Here is a 13,970-nt window from a genome sequence, read left to right as displayed (position 1 = left end):
AGCCTGTATTTATCTGTTTTAACTCCGCACAATTCGGTACAAGTGCCTCAATGATGTCTTACATTCTGGCAGTAAAAGTCACCTAATCATTTCCCTAATCTTTATAAAGTGAAAAAGGAAATTGATAGAGAAGAAATATCAAATGTTTCTTAGTATTACATGAAGAAAATGTATGCTTATAGTACCTTTTCTATCAGCTCTTTTGCTACATCATTTGTTTGTGTCTCATAAGTTAGAGGACATTCCTCAATCACAAGCCTTGGGCGTTTTTGTCCACTGGGTGCTGCTGGATGCTTGGGGCTGTAACAGAGAGAATATGTTCATGGTTGGAGGCCATGTGTTTTCACATTTATGTGAAAACCAGTGAACAACTCACAAAAAAGGCTAAGGCAGACTTTTTTTGGTTATTTCTATGTAGAAAGATACCAAAAACACACCGTAACTTCTATTAAATTTCCTTAATTTAAACATCTGTTAACTTAATTTCTAATTTAAAATGGGAGACAAGCTTCATGTCTGTTGTTGTAATTGAAGTTAGTAGAAATGTTTTTTCATTGTTGTTATAGAAAAGCACAACTAAAAATCTATATAAAGACATAAATATTGTCCTGCTTTTTTCTTTTTCTTTTTTTCTGATCTTTATTCCTTGCTCATTCTTAGCCTTGTCAGGATGCTGCTAAGTCTATTTGAAGTAATACCTAAAGTGGGAAAAATGTGGTTAATACTGTGTAAAAATGTTCATTTAGTTATGCTTGAATGAATGACTATCTGATGAGGCTCTGTATCCTAGTGAGAGTTGAAGCCTGCACAGATTCTCTCATATGTATACATAGGTAGGAACTGCTCAGTGGCAGACCATATGCCTTAAAAACACCTAGAACTTTTAAAAGTCCTTTCTTTTTCTCAATTTTCCTATTTTCTCTTTTTCCCTCTTAGTTCATATTTCATTTTTTGCTTAGCCCCTTCATAGTAAAGTGATTGTTGTTGGTCCAATCATTAAAAAGAGAAAGCTCAGTTTTTTTTTTAAGACTTATTTACTTATTTGAAAGACAAGAGTTACAGAAAGGCAGAGGCAGAAAGAGAGAGAGAGATCCAGCTGCAATGGCTGGAGCTGGGCAATCTGAAGCCAGTAGCCAGGAGCTTTTTCCAGGTCTCCCATGTGGGTGCAAGGGCCCAACAACTCGGGACTCAAACTGGCACCCACATGGGATGCCCGCATTGCAGGCATCGGCTCTACCCACTATGCTACAGAGCCAGCCGGAAGAAAGCTCAGTTTTTAACCCTAGTTTTTGAGATGTTTTTAATATAGATGAAGATTTATGTAAAAAAAAATTGATGTGTTGGGGCTAGCATTGTTGCATAGTGGGTAAAGCCACCATCACATATAGGTACCGGTTCAAGTCCTGGCTGCTCCATTTCTGATTCAGCTCCTTGCTCATGGCCTGGGAAAAGTGCTTGGGCCCCTACCATCCACATGGGAGACCTGCATGGAGCTCCTAGCTCCTGGTTTTGGCCTGGCCCAGTGCTGGGTGATGCAGTTATCCAGGGGAGTGAACCAGCAGATGGAAGATCTCTCTCTTTGTCTCTCCTTCTCTCTCTGTAACTCTGACTTTCAAACATAAATAAATAAATCTTAAAAAAGAAAAATCCCAAAGGGCTGGCGCTGTGGTGTAGTGGGAAAGCTGTCTGCCTGCAGTGCCGGCATCCCACGTGGGCGCCAGTCCAAGACCTGGCTGCTCCACTTCTGATCCAGCTCTTGCTATGGTCTGGGAAAGCAGTAGAAGATGGCTCAAGTCCTTGGGCCTCTGCACCCATGTGGGAGACCCAGAAGAAGCTCCTGGCTCTTGGCTTCTGATGAGCATAATTCCAGCTGTTGGGATCAACTGGGGAGTGAACCAGTGGATGGAAGACGTCTTTCTCTCTCTGCCTCTCCTTCTCTCTTTGTGTAACTCTGACTTTTGGATAAATAAATAAATCTTTTAAAAAAACAAAACAAAACAAACAACTCAGTGAAAGCAGCCTTCCCAGGTCCGGTCCCCTGCGTTAGCCTAAGGACAGCACTTGCAGCTCACTGTACTTTCTCTCCTGCTGGAAGCTCCTGGCAGGAGATTCCAGGAGGCTTGAATTGAATTGTTTTGTTGTTCACTGACATTCTCAAACCCCCACCCCCCACCCCAATCTCTGTCTCCCAGGAGCTAAAGTCAATCAGGAGTTTTAAGGAAGCAGTATAAATTTCCTTGCTTCAATCCAGGTTCAACCACTGGAAAATATGCCTTAAACCAAAATACCCAGTTATCATTTATTCTCCTTTATTTGGCTTAATGTATCTTAAGGGGAAGAGTTTGGCCTAGCGGTTAAGACACCCCTTGGGATGCCCACATCCCATATGGACTTGCCTGAGTTTAAGTGTCTGTTATACTCCCTATTCATGCTTCCAGCAAATGTGCATCCAGGAAGGCAGTAGGGGATGGCTCAGGCACTTGGGTCCCTGCCATCCATCTGGGCGACCTGGATTGAGTTCTTGGCCCCACGCTCCTTCCTGGTCTGACCCTGGCCACTGCAGGCCTTTGGGAGCCAGTGGATGGGAGAGTTCTCTCTCTTTGTCTTAAAAATAAAAAAGTAAAAATTCAAGAAAAAAAGTTTATTTTAGACAGATAAAAATTGTCATTCTTTTTAAAAAGTTTTTATTTATTTATGTGTTTATTTGAAAGGCAGAGTGAGAGGGAAGGAGATATCTTTTACCTGCTGATTTACTCCCCAGTTGTCCACAACAGTCAGGACTGGGCCAGGCTGAAACCAGAAGCCTAGAACTCCGTCCTGGTCTCCCAGTGAGTGAAGGGACCCAGGTACTTGGGTCATCATCTGCTGCCTTCCTGGGTGCATTAGTAGCAAGCCGGATTGGGAGCTGAGTAACTGAGACTTGAGTTGGCACTCCCACACGGGATGTGGCCATCCCAAGGGGTGGCTTCACTCACTGTGCCAAACGTCAGCCCTCAAGCTTCATTCTTAACCGCCTCTGAACATGACTGATTTCTTGAGCACCACGCTTACCTTAATTTTAAGCGCAATAGCACCACCCTATACAGGTAATTTGCTGGGAGGTGTTTTCGCTGCCCCACAGGTTGTATGACAGGATGAATAGCCCCAACAACATATCCCTTAAGATAATAGTCATCCACTTTTGCTACTATATCCAGAATTGAATTTATCTTGATGACTTCTGGGTTTGATGAAGCTGAAATATCAAAAGCAAAGAGAAATTGGAACACTGTTAGGATTGAATTATACATTACTTCTTTGTATGACAATAGTAATGAGTAGGAAAAACAACCATATGACTTAACCGCAAATAAGTTACATTAGCATGTATTCCATATCTTCTAAGCTCATTTCTGAAAAAAGAAAAACTGACCATAAGAACTGGTAGATAAATGATATTGCCAATATGTTTTAAAGCAGAAATACAATTTCTTATATGTTTTTCAATTAAGACAGCTTCATTTTTAAATTAAAATGTATTTATTTATTTGAAAGAGAGAGAGAGAGAGAGAGAGAGAGTCCCTATTTGTTGGTTCTCTCCTCAAATGCCCACAACAGTCAGTGATGGACTGGACAGAAGCTGGGAGCCAGGAACTTAATCCAGATCTCCCACGAGTGGCAGGAACCCAGTTACCTGAGCATCACTGTTGCTTCTCACAGTCTGCACAAGCAGGAGGCTGGAGCCAGAAACAGGAGCTGGGAATCAAACCCAGCTGCTTCGATATGGGATGCTGGCATCTTAATCAGTCTACCCCAAGGAAGCTTTTAGACAGATACCCGTCTACCCCAAGGAAGCTTTGTTTTAGAATTTCATTTGAAGACTATATTTCCAATAGTAGATTTTAAAGAGATAAAGAGAAACAATAATTGAAGATTCAATTGTTTTTATGATTCTAAAGATGAAATGTACAATTTTTAAAGAAATAAAATTCATGCAAATCTGAAAATTAAAAATGGAAAAAATGGTATGTGTGGTGCAGCAATTGTTAAGTGCTTTCTCATTTCTAATTAATATTGAAAAGCATTGTTTTAAGTTTCTCTGGGAAGCTGAAAATAAAATTTCTTTTTTTTTTTTTTTGACAGGCAGAGTAAGAGAGAGAGAGAGAGAGAGAGAGAGAGAGAGAAAGCTCTTCCTTCCATTGGTTCACCCCCAAATGGCTGTTATGGCTGGCATGCTGCGCCGATCTGAAGCCAGGAGCCAGGTGCTTCTCCTGGTCTCCCATGTGGGTGCAGGGCCCAAGCACTTGGGCCATCCTCCACTGCCTTCCCAGGCCACAGCAGAGAGCTGGACTGGAAGAGGAGCAACCAGGACAGAATCCAGCGCCCTAATCGGGACTAGAACCCAGAGCACCGGTGCCGCAGGCGGAGGATTAGCCTAGTGAGCCATGGCGCCGGTCTGAAAATAAAATTTCTTACGGTACTTTATAAATGTTAGAGTAAATGAATTGAAAAAGTAAAGGTATCTAGAAGTGCTTTTTCATAAGCAAAAATTATAAATGCAGAGGAAATTTAAATGCAAAATTGATATGCAATTGAACATCCCTTGAAGGAGGGTAAATCTGTAGAAACTACAGAATAGTACCATCTGCACAGACTTTAACATATTAAAGGAAAAGAAGTGGCATTGTGCCACAGTGGGTTAAGACACCACCTGTGATACTGGCAGCCAATATGGGTGCTGGTTCCAGTCTTGGCCACTCCACTTCTAATCTAGCTCCCTAATAATGCACCTGGGAAAGCAGTGAAAGAAATCCCAAGTGCTTGGGCCCCTGCCACTCATGTGGGAAACCCGGATGGAATTCTAGGCTCCTGGTTTTGGCCCGGCCCGGTCCTGGCCAACTGTGGACTGAACTTGTAGTCTCTGTGTCTCTCCTTCTCTCACTCTGTAACTCTTTCAAATAAATAAAAATTTATAAAGTGAAGTATGTTATTTGGAAAAATGTTCCTTTTTTTTGTTCTTAATACAACAGTATTAAATTAAATAAGAAGTTCATTTTCACTTTGTGAAAAAAATCAAGAATTAAGATCTAAAAAACATGTCTGCAATTTGGTTATCTCCTGAGTAACAAAACATATGAAATTAATTCCAGGTATGGGCTAAATTGGCTCTTGCCCTCCGTCAATGTGGTCAGTGGTGGCCAGCAAAGAAAGCTGCTGATTGCCTGAACTCAGGAAGGAGGTTAGGAAGCAGATGAGTCGAAGGGTCAGAGGAAATCCCCACCTTCCCTTACATTAACATCCACACGATGGAACAAAATTCACCATCAGTGGGTATGCATGCCAACTTCTCAAACTAAATTAGAACACTCAACAGAAAAGTTATACAAACCAGGATGAATCCATTTCCTCCAATTTTCCTCCTTTTTTGGATTTAAACTAATATTCCATTTACAATATATTTTCTTCATCGCTGTGAACAGGAATGAAAACAAAGGGAATGATCCTGGACTTTGAAGAAACAGCTGGACTTCCTTGTAAACAGCCTGGCCCTGCCTGGTTGTGTGTGGCAACTCTGTGATTCATTTGGTTTTGCTCTTTGTAGTGTTTTGACTACCAACCCTGTTTTCTGAACAAAGGAACTGAAAAACTGTAAAATAAAATGGAACAGATACTCCAGACAATGGAATTAAAGATAAACTAAATTTATTTTTTAAATTATAGACCAATCCTACAAAATTTTAAAGAAACTTACACCTTTTAATGGATTAATTGCAGGCAGCAGAAAGTGGAAATACTTTAGCATGATACAAAAGAATCTTGCCAGTTCGGTCTCTGCTTACTGATTCAGACCTCACTCTTGTCATTCACTCTTGTACGTCCTGCTTTGGCACCCCGGAACCACATGGAGTTCCTGACCCCAGCTCTCTGTTGTGTGCCACCAGGATTTCTTTTTCCTTTTCTGCTCCTCCAGCCTGGTTAACCATTTCTTCTGTACTCCAAGTACATCTACTAATGCTATTACCAGAGAGTCTTATAGTTACTTCTTTAAATGTGTGTATTGGCTATTTGAGAATTCCTTAAGGGAAAGGAATCTGCCTTTTTCATATCTGTTTATACCCAGCATGTTCCTTACGTCATTAGGTTAAATTGGAAATACTGTTTATAAGGGGAATTAAGAGAGAAAATTATATCATACAAGAGGGAAAGCAATCAATATTAACTAATGAAAATAAAAAAGTTAGGTTAGTAAATTCAGAAACGATTATGCAGGCTTTCCAAGTCTCACTGGAGAGAGACACAACAGGGAAAAAACACAGGTGGTGCTGAGGGATTGTTTTTACTCTTTTGATCATAAAAGTGAGGATGATCAAGAACATAGTAAGAATCAGAGTTAAAGGTCATATTCACTCCAGAAGGATCTAGCATAAGGCCCACATCATGTTCCTTATGTTAATATTGCAATGAGAAGAATCACATTGCAAATAAAGTAAAAAGTAATGAGGAGTGGAGCTATGTAAGATTTAATTAATGCCATCTTGGAGTGAAATCTGGAGAGAATTTTGGGGGAGGACTGTACCACAAAGAATGATTTAATGAAGAGGAAGAGTGTGGCTTTTATTCAAAAGGGTTCCCTGGAACTTATGGGCTTGGGAGAAGTTCTGGACACTGCTGATCTTGTTTTCCAGTCTATCTTGGTTGGAGATACTTTTAGATTGTTTGTTGCTTCATTTGAGTCTTCTTTGGTATCACCACTTAGAGGCAAATGCCAGAAATCAAGAACTCAATATTGAGGGAAATCCATTTTCCTGGAGCCTTGGGTAAGAGTTCAGGGCAATGTAGATAGCTCAAAGCTCTGCTCATTCTATGTGATCTTGCTATCATGCAAGAGAGTATGGTAGTGCAGGAGACAACACATAAAAGGCACCTTCAGAGGGGGCTGGCATCTGGCCCAGTGGTTAAGACACTGGGTACTGGCCAGCGCCGTGGCTCACTAGGCTAATCCTCCGCATGCGGCGCCGGTACCCAGGGTTCTAGTCCTGGTTGGGGCGCCGGATTCTGTCCTGGTTGCTCCTCTTCCAGTCCAGCTCTCTACTGTGGCCCGAGAAGGCAGTGGAGGATGGCCCAAGTGCTTGGGCCCTGCACCCGCATGGGAGACCAGGAGAAGCCCCTGGCTCCTGGCTTCGGATCAGCACAGTGCACCGGCTGCAGTGGCCATTTGAGGGGTGAACCAATGGAAGGAAGACCTTTCCCTCTGTCTCTCTCTCTCAATCTCTAACTTTGCCTGTCAAAAAAAAAAAAAAAAAAAAAAAAAAAAAAGACACTGGGTACCATACCAGAGTCCTTGAGTTTGATACCTGGCCCCATGCAAGATTTCAGCTAGCTAGCTAGCTAGCTTTCTTTCTTTCTTTCTTTTTTTTTTAAAATACAGGCAGAGTGGACAGTGAGAGAGAGAGAGACAGAGAGAAAGGTCTTCCTTTTGCCAATGGTTCACTCTCCAATGGCCACCGCCAGCAGGCGTGCTGCGGCCAGCGCACCGCGCTGATCCGAAGGCAGGAGCCAGGTGCTTCTCCTGGTCTCCCATGGGGTGCAGGGCCCAAGCATTTGGGCCATCCTCCATTGCACTCCTGGGCCATAGCAGAGAGCTGGCCTGGAAGAGGGGGCAACCGGGACAGAATCCGATGCCCCGACCGGGACTAGAACCTGGTGTGCCGGCGCCGCTAGGCGGAGGATTAGCCTAGTGAGCCGCAGCGCCGACCAGATTCCAGCTTCATGCAGCAGGTGCTGGAGCAAATAGATGACTCCCTGCCATCCACATGGGAGACCAGGATTGAGTTCCTTGCTCTTGTCTTTGGCCTGGCCCAACCTTGGCCATTGTAAGTGTTTGGTGAGTGAACTAGCAGATGGGTATTCTCTTTCTCTTTCATTCTGCCTCTCAAATAAAAAAAAAATTTAAAAAGGTACTTTATACATTCAAAGAGGCATTTTTTTTAGATTTATTTGAAAGTCAGAGTTGAGAGAGAGAAAGAAAGGAGATGTGCGCGCGCGTGCGCACACACACACTCTCACACACACACACACACACAGATCTTCCTTCCTCTGATTCACTCCTCAAATGGCCACAATAGCCAGGACTAGGTCAGGTTGAAGCCAAGAGCCAGGAGTTTCCTCTGGGTCTCCCACATGGGGGCAGGGACCCAAGCACTTGGGCCACCCTCCTCTGCTTTCCCAGCTGCATTATCAGGGAGCTGGATTGGAAGTGGAGCAGCTGGGACTCAAAACAGTGCCCATCTGGGATGCCAGTGCTGCAGGTAGATGCTTACCCTGCTACACCACAACACTGGCCCTGAAGATATTTTTTTAAAGTACAATGGCATATTGCAATTTTTATTAATTTAAAAAGGCATGTGCCTTCTCAAAAATGGTGCAAGAAAAATAAAGAACTTTATTATGTTCCCAGTTTCATTTGATTATCTAGCAAGGTAGGTTGCAAAACAAAAATTTTAAAATTGGTGAAGGTGTAGGAAATTTTAAAGCATTATTTAAAAATGTTTACTTGTCAAAAATGAAACTCAAAAGTATGCATTTTGTGGGTGATAACATAAAGAATATGAATGTAGGTGGGTATTTAATTTTTTGAAAGCATGCCTTTGTAAATTACAAAATTCAATCCAACAATAAGGGATGTGCCTTGCATTGGAAATCCTCCTGGCATTTTAATAACTGTAGGCCAGGTGGTGATTGTGAGGTTGTTTCATTATGTGTGTGAAATTTGTTGTTTTTCCATGTTGTACAACTGGTCAGCTTGGGTATTGAAGTTTCAGTCAACAAACTGTTAAAGGAGTTTTTAAGTGGAGATTATGAGTCCTGGCTGTTGCCTGAGAATTTTCCATTGGTAATGTCTGGCAAGGAGAAGAAAGCCCTACTCTCAAACTTGGCAGGATGGGCGTCAGTTACTTGGAAGAAAATCTCAGCACTCTTTTAAGAAATGCAGCATCACCCGCACTCCTGAGAACTCTGGAGAATAGAATGTGAGAAACGGGAAACGAGGGCTCTGAGAATGCAAGCTGTTCCAGTCAGGTTCTGAGTGCTAAGAAGTTTTAGGAGCATCTTTATTTCACTTGATTTTCTTTCTTTTTCTTTTTCTTTTTCTTTTTATTTTATTTTATTTTTTTTTGACAGGCAGAGTTAGACAGTGAGAGAGAGAGACAGAGAGAAAGGTCTTCCTTTTTCCGTTGGTTCACCTCCCAAGTGGCCACTATGGCTGGCGCGCTGCGCCAATCCGAAGCCAGGAGCCAGGCGCTTCTTCCTGGTCTACCATATAGGTGCGGGGCCCAAGGACCTGGGCCATCCTCCACTGCACTCCCGGGCCATAGTAGAGAGCTGGACTGGAAGAGGGGCAACCGGGACAGAATCCAGCGCCCCGAATGGGACTAGAACCCGGGGTGCCGGCGCCATAGGTGGAGGATTAGCCTAGTGGGCCGTGGCGCCGGCCTCACTTGGTTTTCTTTAAAAAATGTATTGTTAAAGAGATACAAAGAAAAATTATGTCCAAAAATGTCTGAAAAGGCTTTCTGCTGTAGGTGAAAAATCATATTACTAAGTGATAAGAAAGCAGAGTTAATTTTGTACATTTTTTCTTTCCTTTAGCACCTAAAGTAATGGGTGTGCTTTACAATCAATAGCATCTTATAATAAATGAAAAATGGTAAATTATACAGCAAAGAAGTGGTTGCATATATGTTGTCCAAGAGGACAAGGGTTTGACAAGGACTTGGTCTAGTGAGACAAAAGTCCTAACGGTCTGGGGCTGGCGCTGTGGCACAGTGCGTTAAGCTGCTGCTTGCAGAGCTGGCCTCCCATGTGGGTGCCATTTTGAGTCCTGGCTTCTCCACTTCTGATCCAGCTCCCTTCTGATGTGACTGGGAAAGCAGTAGAAGCACTTGGGCCCTAGTACCTGTGTGGGTGACTCAGATGAAGCTGCTAGTTCCTGGTCCTGGCTTTGGCCTGGCCCAGCCCTGGCTGTTCTAGCCATTGGGGGGGTGGGGTGGGGTGGAGAGTGAGCCAGCAGATTAAAGATCTCTCTCTCTCTCTTTCAAATAAAAATAATTTTTAAAAAAAATCCCAAAAATTTAACAACAAAAAGATAATCCTAACAGGTTTAAATTCTAAGTTCTACAAAGCACAGAGTAAGGAAAAATCAGATATAATATATGTTCATTTAGGAGGAGGGGGAACCCATGGGGACTTCTGCTGACCAGCGACTAACGATAAGCTAAGAGTGTGATCGTGCGTCATCTGGAAATTACTGCTCCCACATGAAAGAGGCTCACCGAATTCCGGGCCAAGAGACCTTCACTGGTATATTCTCAGCTGAATGCTTTTTCTTTAGTACTCATCACTATCTACTACTAATTAAAGTGTATTCACCGAATCACCTTATTTAATATCTACCTCCCTCATCAGGATGGAAGCAAGGATATTCACTGCCATATCACTATCCCTAGAACACGGTCTAGTACATGCAGATTCAATTAGTATCTGCTGAATGAATCAGTGAATTGTGTGGGCCAAATTAGAGACAGACAATGACAAGTTAGAGTATACGGAAAAGAAAGTGGTCAGGAGAGTGAGAAGTCTAGAGGTAAGTGTCATTCAGATATGTGAGGACAGGAACCATCTGCATATATTTGAGGGTCCCACAGGACAGGCTGATGGGTGGGGTCCTGATTAAGCAATGGAAGAGTCAGTGACACAGAGAAATATTCACCCAAACTGCAGGTGGCAGGGAACAATAGGATTCTGACATGCTCGTTTGAAAACATAAATCTGTATGGTAAAGAAAAGTGGCAAAGAAATAGAGGTGAAAGAGATTTTTGTTCCACTTAACTGGAAAGCAGACTGCCAGCAACCTCAAAAAAAATCTAGTACTCAAATAATCCCTGACTTTATAAAACAGGAGTTCTCAAAAAGCCCAGCCACTCTTTCCATAAGGCAGGCTTAGAGCCAGCCATGCTCAGTGACCCTCTTAACCAAGGGCCTGTTGTTGGACTGGGGTGGTGACTCCCAAATTTTAATCAGTTGAGCACACTCTGACTGTTTTTGGTGCTATCTGATATCCCTAAATTTTTATTTTTATTTTGTGTAAAAGGAATTTATTTGAAAATAAAGTTATACCACCCATAAGAGTTATGGAGTAGGATAAAACCAGAATCATTTAATATCAATAGAAAGCTGTCATACAAATACATATAATGAAAACTTCTTGATTTCTAGCTAGATGCTGTTTTCTTACAGACTGAGCCACAGGTCTACCCTCTTCGTAGAAAAGGAAAATTAGCCATTGGAGAGTTGTTAAAGATATATAAACTCCAAATTGACTGGAAGGCTTGAAAGGAATTGAAAAGTCACATCTTTCTATGAGATCCAGTATTATTTAATTCCATGTCTGTGTATATAACCTAAGAGCATCTTGTGTTCAATGCCAGGTCATTGGATTAGATACAGCAAGGACACAATGATAATAACAAAAAGGACAGATGACACCAGACAGGATTGAAGAATTAGATAAAAGAACTCTAAAAAGATTAGGCTGGGACCACTTAACAGGGCTTTAACACATACCACTAGCACAAATTAATAATGATAATGAAATCATCCCCCCTCTGCTGTTTCTGAACATAGTGTTCAGAGGCAGAGTTATGTAACATGTTAAAACTAATCACCAAGGAGGTTGCTATAATAGAAAAAAATTGTGGCTGAAAAAGGTCCTTGTCAGGTAGAAAATATATATCTGATAAACAATGGAATAAACCCAGCTCTTCTGGTCTAATCCACAACTAAATAAAGTAAGCTTATTGTCTTGGATCTCAGTGCAACAGAAGGTTTATAAAAGAAGCATACATACATACAAACACACACACACACGGGATTTTCAGGAAGAACTACACTGAGGAATCCAGAAAAGATATAAATGGAGGAAAAATGTTGTACATCAATACATACATTAACCTAAATTCATGCAAACATCATATTCATCCTGGGACTACTGCTTTATGTTAATTACTCAACTGTTTTAAGTGTGCATGTTCTCCTACCTACGGAGAGCTGTGTCTTTTGACAAATACTTAGCATCCAGGATACAGATAACAATTATAATGGTAAATATCTTAAAGTACTTAAAGGGCCAACTGAAGGACAAATTGGATGTGACATTAGCATATTCAGTGAACAGAGCTCCAGGCTGTTCATGCAGCAGTGATTTAGGGCACAGACTCTAGGATCAGACTTCCTGGATTCAAATCCCAGCTCTGTCACTTACAAGCCTGGTAAGTCACTTCCCTTCTATGTGTCTCAGTTTCCTCTTCTGCAAAATAAGAATAATCAGAGAATCTACCTTCTGTGGTTGTTAGGAGGAGTAAGTAAAATAATATTTGCCCTGGCCAGTGCCGCAGCTCCCTTGGCTAATCCTCCGCCTGTGAAGCCAGCACCCCGGGTTCTAGTCCCGGTTGCCCCTCTTCCAGGCCAGCTCTCTGCTGTGGCCCGGGAAGGCAGTGGAGGATGGCCCAAATGCCGCATGGGAGACCAGGAGGAAGCACCTGGCTCCTGGCTTCGGATCGGCGCAGTGCACTGGCTGTAGTGGCCATTTGAGGGGTGAACCAACGGAAGGAAGACCTTTCTCTGTCTCTCTCTCTCTCACTGTCTAACTCTGCCTGTCAAAAAAAAAATATAATATTTGTCCCTAGAAACTATCTGGCATATAGAAAGTGCCATATGGGGCCAGTGCTGTGGTGTAGTAGGCTAAGCCTCTGCAATGTCGGCATCCCATATGAGCGCCTGTTCGTGTCCTGGCTATGCCTCTTCTGATCCAGCTCTCTGCTTATGGCCTGGGATAGCAGTGGAAGATGGCCCAAGCATGTGCACCCACATGGAAGACCTGAAGAAGCTCCTGGCTCCTGGTTTTGGATCGGCCCAGCTCTGGCCATTGAGGCCATTTGGGGAGTGAACCAGTGGATGGAAGACTCACTCTCTCTCTAATTCTACGCCTTAGATAAATAAATAAATATTCAAAAAAGAGAAAGTTCCATACAACTATCGGTTGCTTTGTTAACAAAAAGTCCTCCTTCCTTGCAGGAAGAGAGGCAGTGCACTGTTCTCTTTGAGTGTTAGAAAGTGAATCACCTACATTTAAACCCTGATTATGTCATTTACACCTGATCTATAACAAGTGAATTTACCTCTCTGTTACAGGGAAAAATAATAATATTAACTTCACAGAGATGCTGTGACAATAACTGTAAAACTGAGTCTTCTATAAAGTAACCACTCGAGCAACAGCAATGTGGTTCTGCTTTGAGAAGATGGTTCCCAATGAAATTGTCCTTAGAGATAAAAATCTCCAGGAAAAATGAGGTGGGCATTTGGTGTGATGGTTAACATGCTGCTTGGGAATCCCACATCCCATATTGGAGCACCTGGGTTAGAATCTTGGCTCAGCTCCCACTTTCAGCTTCCTGCCCATGTGTACCATACAGATAGCCAGTGATGGCCCAAATAGTTGGGTCCCTACCACCCACGTGGGAGACATGGATTGAATTTCTTGCTCCTGAGTTCACCCTGGTCAAGTCCCACATTTTGTGGGCATTTGGATAGTGAATCAACAGATGGGAGATCTATCTCTGTCTCTGTCTGTTTGAATTGAAAAAAAGAAAAAGAAAAAAGAAAACTCCAGGAAAAAGATCGTTTTAGGGATTTGCAATTTTCCTGACAACATGGCCTGACTCCCAACTTGCAGAACTCAAGACTAGGGGTCTGTAAGTCACACCCTCGATCTGATCTCCATAACTCCTATTTAGAACAGATCTCCCCCTAACTCAAATGCCTGTAGGTAGTAGGCTGATGAAACACAGGATGAAGATGTGTGGAGGAGGCTGCGGGAGCCTAGCAATACTGGAAGTCTCATCCAGAGTGCAGCAGCCTTGCTTAGTGCTGCA

General features: G+C 42.5%; 1 protein-coding gene across 11 annotated transcripts in view; it reads right to left on the bottom strand.

The window, feature by feature from the left end:
• RFTN2 (raftlin family member 2) overlaps nt 1–13,970 on the bottom strand; it is an 87,368-nt gene that overhangs the window by 40,015 nt on the left and 33,383 nt on the right. For 9 of the 11 annotated variants that reach the window (XM_051849318.2, XM_051849321.2, XM_051849317.2 and 6 more), the window contains 3 exons: nt 5,369–5,449; nt 3,052–3,235; nt 186–300 (listed from right to left, as the gene is read on the bottom strand). In XM_051849318.2, coding sequence (XP_051705278.2) covers nt 186–300; nt 3,052–3,235; nt 5,369–5,449 — 380 coding nt within the window. The remainder of the gene's footprint in view (nt 1–185; nt 301–3,051; nt 3,236–5,368; nt 5,450–13,970) is intronic. The other 2 variants (XM_070070439.1, XM_070070438.1) reach the window with 1 other exon arrangement.

The sequence above is a fragment of the Oryctolagus cuniculus genome, chromosome 3, assembly GCF_964237555.1.
Source record: "Oryctolagus cuniculus chromosome 3, mOryCun1.1, whole genome shotgun sequence".
Classification (NCBI taxonomy): Eukaryota; Metazoa; Chordata; class Mammalia; order Lagomorpha; family Leporidae; genus Oryctolagus; species Oryctolagus cuniculus.
Note: the sequence above shows the minus strand (reverse complement) of the source record. Positions and strands in the feature narration are given on the sequence as shown.